Source organism: Gobius niger, assembly GCF_951799975.1.
Source record: "Gobius niger genome assembly, chromosome: 23".
NCBI lineage: Eukaryota > Metazoa > Chordata > Actinopteri > Gobiiformes > Gobiidae > Gobius > Gobius niger.
Genome location: NC_136874.1, coordinates 4,610,339 through 4,622,803, shown reverse-complemented (window position 1 = coordinate 4,622,803; position 12,465 = coordinate 4,610,339). Strand labels below are relative to the sequence as shown.

The window sequence follows — 12,465 nt, the reverse complement described above, 5'->3', positions numbered from 1 at the left end:
GAAGTGTGTGAGAAGAGTCTGGGCATCTCTGCTCAGACTGATGCCTCCGAGACCCGGCCCAAAGAGGAAGAAAATAGATGGATGGATGGCTAATTAAATCTAAATTAAAATAGCTGTAAATTAAAAGAGGTTTTGAACGAGCTGCTCAAAACATAATCAGCCTTTCTTTAGTATAAACACTTTTTAGATTTTGCAATATTTCTTTATTCCAATCCTTAGCTACGAGATACTGTGCCGTAGCTCAGTGGTTAGCGCTCATGCCTCACAGCTAGGAGGTCCCGGGTTCAATTCCCACCTGGACCGGGCCTTTCTGTGTGGAGTTTGCATGTTCTCCCCGTGTCTGTGTAGGTTTCCTCTACTACTAAAAGGGTAGTATGATCGGATGTACAATGGGCCCATGTACAATAGGCCAGGATGAATGAGAGTGTGATTGAGAGTGCGCATGGGGGTGTGCCGTGTTTACATGTATGAGACCCATGTATGTTCATTAACCTGCTACCTGCTAGGGTTAGGGGGAGTTAACCCTAATCAGGATATTTAGGGTAAAAAACGGCAAATGTAATGTATCTCACACAGATCTCACACATATTTTTAGAAACTAGAAGGTCTTGGCTTTCAAATAAGGTATCACACCGGCATATAGGCTGTAAGATCTCCAGTCAATACGCTTTGAGATAATAGGTTGCGTTCACGTGACATCACAACATTCTAAAGAGCCTATAGTTTAACATTGAGGTGGAGGTCAACTGACGGTAACTATGGTAACGGTGGTAACTGACAAAATGCATATTTTTATGTCTTTGTTTTTTGGCTCATATCTCAGTCATTACTGGAGGAATCCACATGAAACAAACACTGTCACAAAGTTCGTCTCCTCTGTCGGCACATATGAACTAATGTCCAATTATTATCTCTGAAAAATGTCAAAAAGTGGTGACAATATGCAAAAACATGACCATGATGTTGTCCAATAGAAAGGACTTTCAGACAAAAAAATATTATCACAGGTTTGTGAATCCAATCACAATCAAATACTGACGAGGAAAAACATTTGTCAATTTTCGTTTTGGAGATTTCTTCCAAAAACTGCATTTCTCCCATAGAGTTGCATTGGCCCTGCCCTCCATCTGACATTATGACATCATCACATTTGAAATCGTGAACGCCACCTATTGTTAACCCTAAGGTGGCAGTTAAGTGGTTGAGAGAAGAGGAGTAACGCTCACCAAAAGTGGTAACCGAGGTGCAGATGTTGAGGAAAAAATTAAAAAAAACAGCACACTCATAGCCAAAAAGTGGATTTATGTTATTTATTCAAGATTACGTTTCGGCATAGCCTTCTTCAGATCATTTCTTTTTTCTTTGACAGTTAAGTGCACTGTCCTGATCACATAAACCAAAAAATTAAATAAAAAGTCTTCGTCAATGACCTACATATACGAACATAGAGCATGTAGACCTCAGGAGGAGCTAAGTTCAAACTTCGTAACGTTCAATGTGTCTACTTGTGTTACAGTATCACTTTTTGGGTTCATTTTGTCAGACACTAGGGTTAGAGATGTTGAAAATCTTTTACCTTTACATGTTTCAGCCGCCGTCTGCAGGCCGTCATCAGAAGAATCACCGGCGTGCGGTGACGTGTCACTTATCAGCTGTTTTTTTGCACCGACACCATCAACCGTGACGTAGGAGCGTTTCTCCTGTCCCACACCTGGGACACCCTCATAGACTGTAAAAAATAATGGACGTCTTCTGCTCGCTCCTCCCCGTTTACCATAATGACCACGGTCGAGGAGGAAGTCATGGAGGATTTACAGACTCCCCCTCCCCAACTCTGACGAAGCATGTTCCTAAAAAGGACATAAGGGCGGGATCCTCACCGTAGACTCCGCCCTTGCGTGACGTGTAGCTCGCGCTGCTCCAATGCTAACAGTCCGACCCTCATTAAGTACGAGATTTCTAAAATTCTTCAAACGAAAACCAGCCTGGTTTCATAAATTGTTATTAACCCAGCGTTATCTCAGGAGGAATATCTGGCCTAGTCTAGTGTTGAAAAAATTGAAACCAGGCGTTAAAGTTGTTTTTAAGGTGTCTAAACTCCAATGCTTTTCAATGGGGCACTAGTGGCGATATGGAGGTACTACAGCAATGGCGGAGCAATGGCGGCCCCCAGTGTCATGGTCATAAAGCAGAGCAGCCAGCGCCCATTGGACACCCTCCTCCAATGATTACGCCCCCTGTCGCCCTGAATCCACTGGGCGGCAGGGGGCGTGGCCAGTCTGTCGGACCTGTTGGGACCGTCAGACTGGTCACGCCTCGGAAGTAAAAAACAGCTGATAAGTGACACGTCACCGCACGCCGGTGATACTTCTGATGACGGCCTGCAGACGGCGGCTGAAACATGTAAAGGTAAAAGATTTTCAACATCTCTAACCCTAGGGTCTGACAAAATGAACCCAAAAAGTGAAGGAGCTAAGTTGATTCATTCATTCATTGCATTGAGGAGGATTCAAAGAAAGTTGTGCTAGTTCCTGAACACACAACTCTAGCCCTGTTTTAGATCAGAGAACAACATTATAACATGGCAAAAAGCCCCCTCCCTCCCTTTAAGATAATGGTTATATTTTACTGCAAGTAGTACAAATAGACTTGTATCCTTTCCCACTCGCATCCTTCATGGATATGGACATTTGACCTTATCACATGAGAAACAACAAAACTCCATCCTACATAATATTTCACATGTTTTTTATTAAAAGATTAGCCCAGGTCAGCGACTTACAATGGTACGCGCTAACGCGAGATCTTGTAGCTTATCTACAAGAAGTCCTGGCAGACGATTCAACAAGTCGGACGGTGGCGAGCAGAAACAGCTAAATGATCTTGCCCCACTTTCCCCCAGCACCAATAAAACTATAGTATTTGAACCTTGTATTTAATCATTCATCTATTGCATTGAAGCCCATTATAATGTGCCAATATTACGCAAACCATGTTTAAAACCTCATCTAAACCACACAGAAGCCAATCGAGATGTGATATTTTTTGCCGAATAACATGGAACTTGGAATGAATAAACTAAAAATAAATTAATAATTGACTTTGTGCACATTTTATGGGTGATTTAATCAAATAAAAGCATTGACTTATTAATTATAGACAGGCAAAGGGGGAGTACAGAGCCTGAAAAAACCCAAGGTCACATTTTATTGTAATGCGGCCCTGGGTCTTAGGGAGTCAGCCTGGATCAATGCTTCTAACTCACATTATAATCCTATGATAGTGAGGGCTCTCATTCGTCCAGAAAGTATTATTTAAGTTGAGGATGTCTTGCTTCTATCCACAGAAGACGCTTCTTCACTCTTGCAGTCAGAATGTGACACTACACCCAAGCTAGAGCGGTCTCATGACAGGTTCAGGTACCAAAGCTGCTAACAGCCTTCTATTCAAGTTGTTCACTTAACAGCATCACTTCTGAATCGAGTGCTACTTTAAACAGCTTGAATGGATGGTTGTTGGTAGTTTTGGTTCCCGAGTCCGTCATGAGACCGTTCTAGCTTGGGTGTAGTGTCACATTCTGACTACAAGAGTGAAGAAGCGTCTTCTGTGGATAGAAGCAAGACATCCTCAACTTAAACAAAACCAGTCCAGACGATGATTTAAGCTTCACTGCGATTATAATCCTATGTTTTTAGTTTTTGTTTCATCTGAACGATTCTTCAAAAATAAGATGAATGTAAAATTATAATAAGATTCATGTTTAAATTTAGAAGTTTGGCTGGGATGAGATGGTGCTAAGAGGGCGTTGGGACTTATATGTCTACAGGATGTTATGTTTGCTGTATCTAAAAAACAAAAAAACATGTGGTCTGATTCAGACCCTTGGCTCTGATGACAGGTAGTCGCTGAATGAACCCGCGGGGATTCTGTTTCTCTTGAAAACCTTACTTAAGACTCTTTTGTGCCACGGTTTTGCAGTGAGAGGATGGGTCAGTGAACCCTTGATGTGGATCTGCAGATGTTTGACTGTGGCCATGATAAAATCTTCCTCACTCTGTGATAAAAGCGTAGAGGCGGAGCCAAACTCCAGCAGCAGGCCTTTGGCAGCTGCTTTGCCGATTGTTTTCAGCATTATGGCTCTGAGCTCAAGGTTCTCAGGGACCAGGACTCTGCTCTCCACCTCTCTGAGTCTGTGAACAAGGTCCACTTGTTGCTGAGTGTCAAAGGACACAGGGGATTTTTTGAGTAGTTTCTTGACCATGGCTTTGACCATACTGTGAACAGTGGCTGAGGCTTGTGGCACCACACTCTCCTGGGAATACGTGCAGGTCAACGACTGAGCAGAGGCCTCAGTTAAGCTTCCTGCTGCAGGAAGGTCTGGTTGATCCAGATGAGATGATAGGCTAGTGGTCTGTGGAGTGCTGGAGAAAGCTGGATCAATGAAGTCCTCTAGTTCATAAGGGGAGTCCTCTGGCTCAGTGAAGTCCTCTGGTGCATAAGGGGAGTCCTCTGGATTGGTGAAGTCCTCTAGTGCAAAAGGAAGGTCCCCTGGATTGGGGAAGTCCTCTAGTGCATAAGGGGAGTCCTCTGGATTGGTGAAGTCCTCTAGTGCATAAGGAGAGTCCTCTGGATTGGTGAAGTCCTCTAGTGCAAAAGGAACGTCCTCTGGATTGGGGAAGTCCTCTAGTGCATAAGGGGAGTCCTCTGGCTCAGTGAAGTTCTCTAGTATATAAGGAGAGTCATCTGGCTCAGTGAAGTTCTCTAGTGCATAAGGAGAGTCATCTGGCTCAGTGAAGTCCTCAAGTGCATAAGGGGAGTCCTCTGATGAAGTGGGTTCAGCGGCACTGGTTAAATCCAGTGGCGCTGAGAACTGCTGTGGTACAGGGCAAGAGGCCTCTGCTTCCATGAAGTCCTCTGGAGAGACAGGGCCCTCTGTTGGACTGACATGGTCCACAGGGCTGAGGGTCTCTGATTCAGTGAAGCCCTCACTAAGGTCCTCTGGCAGACTTACAGTGTCCTGATGAGGTGAAGGCTTCTGGGAGCTGAGGGTCTCTGGTTCAGTGATGTCCTCTGGGGGGGTGGAGCCCTCCACTAGAATGAAAGGCTCTGTGGAATCAGGGATGGTCTGTGGAGTTGAGAACTGCTCATGTTCAGAGCTGGAGACTTCTTGTACAGCACCCTCTGCTGGAGTGACCGAGTCAATACTCCAGGTCAAATCCTGTGGTGTCGTGAGCTTTTCTGGGGTGGACACTTGTGGTTCTGGAGGTACTGACTCTGCAGGCTTCTGTGCAGGTGAGGGCTGTGCTGAGCTGGAGACCTCCTTTGGTCCATTGTCCACTGTCATCTGTAGGACCTCAGGAGGATTAGTCCTTGTCGCTGGAGTTGGAGGTACTTTTCCTGGCCTGGGAGCTTGGGCTGACCTGAATGGAGCAATAAACGCTCGCTGGGGTCCCTGGGCCAACAATTGGTCCTTTCTCATTTGATCTTCAAATCCCATCATCACCAGCATACGGTCGGCAGCCATTTCCTTTGCAATTTTCTTCTTATGAGGCGCCTCAGCTTGGGTAGTCATCTCACCCACTCTCACCTCCACCGTGTACCAAGGAACGTGGCCTTTATAAGTGGTCTTGATGTTTTTGAACTCCGGGGGCTTCTCTCGCCTCACTGTAAGCACCTCCACAAGGGCGCAGACAGGATTTTTGTCAAAAAAGAAATGTTCACGATCCTTTATGTCCACAAGATCAGTCTGGGGCCTAGACCAGTACGGAGTCACAGTCTCTGGCACTTGGAGCATTGCCAGTTTATTAACCACTTCTTTGGAAGCTTGTAATTTGGCCTTATTTTTGGTCGGTCCACTCCCAAGGCCGACAAACTCCCCCACACGCAACTCCATTTGGAAGATCCTTGCCTGCGGTGTGCCGATGTGTTTCAATTCTTTGAACTGCACGTGTAAATTGTGCAAAATGGCAAGGTCGTGCAGACGAGTCAGGTCAGTTTTATAAGCCTCCTCCGGCATCTCTGTCTCCATGAAGGAGGCTTCAGTCTGTGCGCTCTCCGTGTTGAAGCTCACAGCAGTTTGCGGGTGAGCAGAGGCCTCAGTTAAGCTTCCTGCTGCAGGAAGGTCTGGTTTATCCAGATGAGATGATAGGCTAGTGGTCTGTGGAGCGCTGGAGAAAGCTGGATCGGTGAAGTTCTCTAGTGCATAAGGGGAGTCCTCTGGCTCAGTGAAGTTCTCTAGTGCATAAGGGGAGTCCTCTGGCTCAGTGAAGTTCTCTAGTGCATAAGGGGAGTCCTCTGATGAAGTGGGTTCAGCGGCACTGGTTAAATCCAGTGGCGCTGAGAACTGCTGTGGTACAGGGCAAGAGGCCTCTGCTTCCATGACGTCCTCTGGAGGGACAAGGCCCTCTGTTGGACTGACATGGTCCACAGGGCTGAGGGTCTCTGATTCAGTGAAGCCCTCACTAAGGTCCTCTGGCAGACTTACAGTGTCCTGTAGAGGTGAATACTGCTCAGTGCTGAGTGTCTCTGATTCAGTGAAGCCCTCACTAAGGTCCTCTGGCAGACTTACAGTGTCCTGATGAGGTGAAGGCTTCTGGGAGCTGAGGGTCTCTGGTTCAGTGATGTCCTCTGGGGGGGTGGAGCCCTCTACTAGAATGAAAGGCTCTGTGGGATCAGGGATGGTCTGTGGAGTTGAGAACTGCTCATGTTCAGAGCTGGAGACTTCTTGTACAGCACCCTCTGCTGGAGTGACCAAGTCAATACTCCAGGTCAAATCCTGTGGTGTTGTGAGCTTTTCTGGGGTGGACACTTGTGGTTCTGGAGGTACTGACTCTGCAGGCTTCTGTGCAGGTGAGGGCTGTGCTAAGCTGGAGACCTCCTTTGGTCCATTGTCCACTGTCATCTGTAGGACCTCAGGAGGATTAGTCCTTGTCGCTGGAGTTGGAGGTACTTTTCCTGGCCTGGGAGCTTGGGCTGACCTGAATGGAGCAATAAACGCTCGCTGGGGTCCCTGGGCCAGCAATTGGTCCTTTCTCATTTGATCTTCAAATCCCATCATCACCAGCATACGGTCGGCAGCCATTTCCTTTGCAATTTTCTTCTTATGAGGCGCCTCAGCTTGGGTAGTCATCTCACCCACTCTCACCTCCACCGTGTACCAAGGGACGTGGCCTTTATAAGTGGTCTTGATGTTTTTGAACTCCGGGGGCTTCTCTCGCCTCACTGTAAGCACCTCCACAAGGGCGCAGACAGGATTTTTGTCAAAAAAGAAATGTTCACGATCCTTTATGTCCACAAGATCAGTCTGGGGCCTAGACCAGTACGGAGTCACAGTCTCTGGCACTTGGAGCATTGCCAGTTTATTAACCACTTCTTTGGAAGCTTGTAATTTGGCCTTCTTTTTGGTCGGTCCACTCCCAAGGCCGACAAACTCCCCCACACGCAACTCCATTTGGAAGATCCTTGCCTGCGGTGTGCCGATGTGTTTCAATTCTTTGAACTGCACGTGTAACTTGTGCAGAGCGGCAAGGTCGTGCAGGCGAGTCAGGTCAGTTTTATAAACCTCCTCCGGCATCTCAGTCTCCATGACGGAGGCTTCAGTCTGTGCGCTCTCCGTGTTGAAGCTCACAGCAGTTTGAGACATCTCTTCAGTCTGTGCGCTCTCCGTGTTGAAGCTCACAGCAGTTTGAGACATCTCTTCAGTCTGTGCGCTCTCCGTGTTGAAGCTCACAGCAGTTTGAGACATCTCTTCAGTCTGTGCGCTCTCCGTGTTGAAGCTCACAGCAGTTTGAGACATCTCTTCAGTCTGTGCGCTCTCCGTGTTGAAGCTCACAGCAGTTTGAGACATCTCTTCAGTCTGTGCGCTCTCCGTGTTGAAGCTCACAGCAGTTTGAGACATCTCTTCAGTCTGTGCGCTCTCCGTGTTGAAGCTCACAGCAGTTTGAGACATCTCTTCAGCCTGTGGTCTACTTGTTGAAAATAACATCAGTTCGAGGTCTGAGGTATTTTCAAGATGAAGCCTGTCTCTTTCCTTGACGGAGATGACAGGAACTTTTACTTTCCTAAATTCACTTTGTCAAAAGTGCGAAAATACGGTCAGTTTTGCTCAGAGAAGGGCAAATGCGTGTGTCTCTTGTGTGCGGGCAGACGATAATGACAGGTGACGTCACTAAACATTCTGAATATACTATTCTATGCAAATCTCCATCAGAACTCCATGGCAACGAAGTTCTGATGGTGATGTCATTCTATGCAAACGACATCACCATCAGAACTCCACAGCAGGTTTCCATAGCAACGATCTTCTCTCCTGGAACATACTTCTCATTGGTTGGTTAGATAATTACTAACAAACCGCATTAATTGTTATAGTGAGGGTCGCGGCTCCAAAAGGTGTAGTAACAGAAGCAAAAAGTTAATATAAGAATTCCAACAGGATTTGAAAGGATTCTTATAGAAATCCTGTAAGACTTAATCCTTTTGGATTTCCTATTATTACTATCACCAGTGCTCCTCCTGTGACCAAAACAGTGAAGATGGCGGCCGCGACACAACGATCTTTCACCAAAGAAAAAAAGAGTGGTGCGCACTGAATGGGTGCTGCTGCCGGATGCTCTCTCATCGAATGCAATTTCTCCATCTGTGAGATCAATAAAGTACCATCTTATCTCTTATCTTGTCTTATTGTAGAAACAATTACAGAAATCGAAAATAATAAAACCCAGTAGGATGACTGAGGATTCTTACGGAATCGTGTAGGTGATCCTGTAGGATAAAATCCTGTACAAAATCCTGTTCTGAAGGATTCTTATCCTAAAATCATGTAGGACAGGGGTGTCCAAACTCCTTTTTCATCAAGGGCCGCAAATCCAATAGCATTTAACAACGGTTCAAACCATGCCCCTCATGTTTGGAATATTAATGCCAGCTCTGTCTCACTATAAAATGTTAGTTTTTGAGATTTTAATTGTGTGGAATGATTTATTTTTTATTTATTTTATTTTAGTCTTTATTTACGTAAGTCAATTGAGAACCATTTCTCATTTACAATGATGACATTTAAAAAGAGGGGGGCCACACCTTTTGTCCTTGGGCCACTGTTTTGGAACCAATCCAAAATAATAACATTCTATAGTCGACGAGGCACAATATACAAACAACCATTGCTTATTTGAAAGCTAAGACTCTTTAGGACTTGATTGGGCACAGGTGTTGGGATTGTGGAAGTAGGAAAGAGTCCATTTATGTTTTTAAATTAGCCATTGGACTTGGCAACATACTGAGTGCTCTCTGATGGGACAGTGAGTGGACGCCGTACCTTGATGGTGCCCTCGGCGTTGGCCAGGGACGTCTGCAGTCTGTTGGTCTTGTCCCTGTTTTCTCGGGCCTCCTCATGGGCCTTCTGCAGCTCGCTCCTCAGTTTGGACAGAGACCTCTGCAGAGCCGCCTCCTGCGCCTGGAATTCCTTACGCAGCTCCACCTAAAGACCAGAACACAACATTTCAGATTGTTTTATGCATTTAATAATCAATTCAAATGTCTTCATGCTGCTTTTTGTGCAACACTCAAGGCGACCAAAGTGCGGCTGTCGAAACCTTGTCAATCTACGCTGTGATATATGCTGTAAAACCCTCATGAGGCGATTTGATACAACTTCTCACTAATGATTCTTGTGTTAAGCTTGAATCTTGGAGCGCGGCCCGTCCTCACTACACTTTGGTTGTGTGCCCAGGTCTCTGTCCGCGGCTCATCTCCCGCCACGACTCCAAAAATACCCTCGGCTTTGGAGCGCTTTCATTGTTCGGAGGAGATAATAATCCTTCGCCACTTTGTTACGTAACTCTGGGCAAAAGGTTGACAGCTTCACCGATCATCTCAATAACATTATGCAAAAGGTAACGGAATCCGCTCCCGGTGTAACCACTTTAACGCCGCCGCCGCTCTGCCTGTGAAAGTGACTTCACAGGAGGTTCAAAGAGTATACGCAGACCTTTGTTTATTCCTGTGCTATTTTTTACTGAAGTCTGTTCAATGTTCAAATTACTTTCAGTCTTTATGTAGTTTCACGGGATATGAATGGACTTTACCACAGACAGTATCCTATTGGAAGTCTCATGTTTTTTCATGTATTTGGTTTGTTCAGTGATTCCTTTGGCTTCACTTGATCATTTTTTGGGTATCTTAAGAAATAAACCTTCTCCTGGAAACAAAACAAATCCCTGATCTTAACAAAAACATGATTAATTCTTGCACTCAGTCAATGTTTCACGACAGATTTATTTTGAAAATTATAATTTCAAGGGCCATTTTCTCAGAATTTATTTTTCTCACATTGGTGCGACAATATCTCCAAGTAAGTAGCTCCAGCAGACTTTTTCCAGTCTTGGAGTAAACAAGATTATGAAGGTTTTATCAGAGGCATTTTTAAATATCTAATTCCTAGCCTGATTTATTGAGTTTTGAATCCCTCCTTTCCGTAGTCCCTCTGGGGGTAATACTAGTGCTAATGGGATGATTGGAGGGTCTTTCATCTCCCCCTGGTGTCTCTGGCCAGAAAACCACACTTGCAACTTCCCTGTCACCGGGTAGGAGTCACCAATACACACTAATAGAATCACGAAGAAGAAGCTAACAGGCTAACGGGCAAAGCTAGCTGCGGGCTAGCACCACTTAAACAGTACTTACAGCCAAGTTTGAGTGAAAAAAATGATCTCCATTGTGTAATTGGATGAACAATGTCCCTCTCTCCCTCCCTCTCTCAACATTTTTAATTTGTTCTCCCAAGTATACCCCTTTTTTCCACTCATTTTTAATTTTTCCCCTGAATTTTTTCATATTAAAAAAAAAATTCTATGTGTTTTTTTCCCTTATTTTTTTCTCAATTTCCCCCCCTAAATTTTCATTTTCTCCCCAAACCTTCCCAAATTTATCCCAATGTTTCCATTTGTTTTTCCCATTTTTTCTCAATTACCCCCTTTCTTTCCAATTTTTTTCAACTTGTGTAACTTTTTTATTGATTTCTTTTACAACAGCATCAAAACTTGAACATATTTCTTTTCAGTTCCTGCATCAACACTTTTATTTTTTTTGATACAAGACTGGTATTGTTTAATAGCACCCAGCCCTAATCCACACAATTTTCCCCCTGATTTCTTGCCATTGACGAGGATATTGTACATTTGCATATCTTACAAACATTGTTCTGTTTTCTGGTTCTAGAAATACTTTAGTATAGGTATCAAAAAAATATCATTCAAGTACCGGTATCCATTTTTTTTTTTTACAGTACCCAGCCCTAGAAGTAAGCAACATAGTCTATTTTACATGGAAATCAGACAAAACGTTTAAAAAGCGTTGTGTCTGCCATCCAGTAGTGCTCGCTCTGTGTACCTCGGTCCTCTTCCAGGCCAGCAGGTTCTCCGTGGTCAGCTGGTGCGTCCTCCTCATGGCCTCCAGCTCCCTCTCGTAGTACTCCTGAGCTTTGCCCAGTTTGGCCTCGTACTCCTCCACCAAACGCACCTTATCCTTGGACAGCTCCTCCACACGCTCCATCAACGAATCCACCTGCAATTCAAGACGACGATGCTTTTTCACGAACAGTCAGGGCTTTCAGGAGTCAGCGCACGAGCTGGTATCGGCTTATATCTGAGTATTGTTTTCATTGAGAGGAAATTAAAATGAGGAAATGAAAAGGATGACATGCAAAAAGCTCCTGTGTCGTCACAAGCATTCAAGTCAACGATCATGCATTACCTGCCGCTGCGTTCGCTCCATTACAAACTGCTAATTCATCACTATTCTTACAAGTTTGGACATGCCAAAGCTAATGCCAAGATTAACATCTCCTCTAGTTTCTGCTAAACCTTTGAAAAGATTGGTAAAAATGTGGTTGATTTAAAAAGGAGGGGTTTGATCATGACTTGCTTTGATGAACAGGAGGACACCAATTCAGAATCTGGCCTAGTCAGATCCCAAACCACGGGACAAAACTTCAGTGAGTCCACAGACTAAGTACTTCATTTACTCCTTTATTTGGCCACTGATCAGTAATTAATAGTAATATAAACAACAGATTTTCCTTGAAATCCATTTGTTTGTCAGGTTGGATGTTTCCATATTGGGATTGTTGGAAAAAAAAAGGTTTGGGAACCACAGTTTTTTGGGTTTGACATCAACCTTTTTCCTCACTTGCCACTGGGAAAAATGATTTATACAAGCCACAATTAAGTTATCTGTACAGTTTTAGTCTAAACTAGGAAAGACAGCACAAAGTGTTCTAGTTTCCGGGCATGATGAATAGAGATGCACCGATCCAATACTGGAAAAAATACGCTATCAGGTATTGGCAACAAATATCTGTTAATATATGATACTGAGCCGATACCAGTTTTGGTGCTCACCGCCTTAAAGGGACTATACGGAGTTTGAAAATGTTAAAATGAAGTATTTTCCTCCCCCTACATGTTT

General features: G+C 44.6%; 1 protein-coding gene across 6 annotated transcripts in view; it reads right to left on the bottom strand.

Moving 5' to 3' along the window:
* The window catches only part of fam184aa (family with sequence similarity 184 member Aa), a 69,289-nt gene that overhangs the window by 35,485 nt on the left and 21,339 nt on the right, over positions 1–12,465 (bottom strand). For all 6 annotated transcript variants that reach the window (XM_079581979.1, XM_079581981.1, XM_079581980.1 and 3 more), the window contains exons 6-7: positions 11,389–11,562; positions 9,317–9,478 (exon numbers count right to left, since the gene is read on the bottom strand). In XM_079581979.1, the coding sequence (XP_079438105.1) occupies positions 9,317–9,478; positions 11,389–11,562 (336 nt within the window). The remainder of the gene's footprint in view (positions 1–9,316; positions 9,479–11,388; positions 11,563–12,465) is intronic.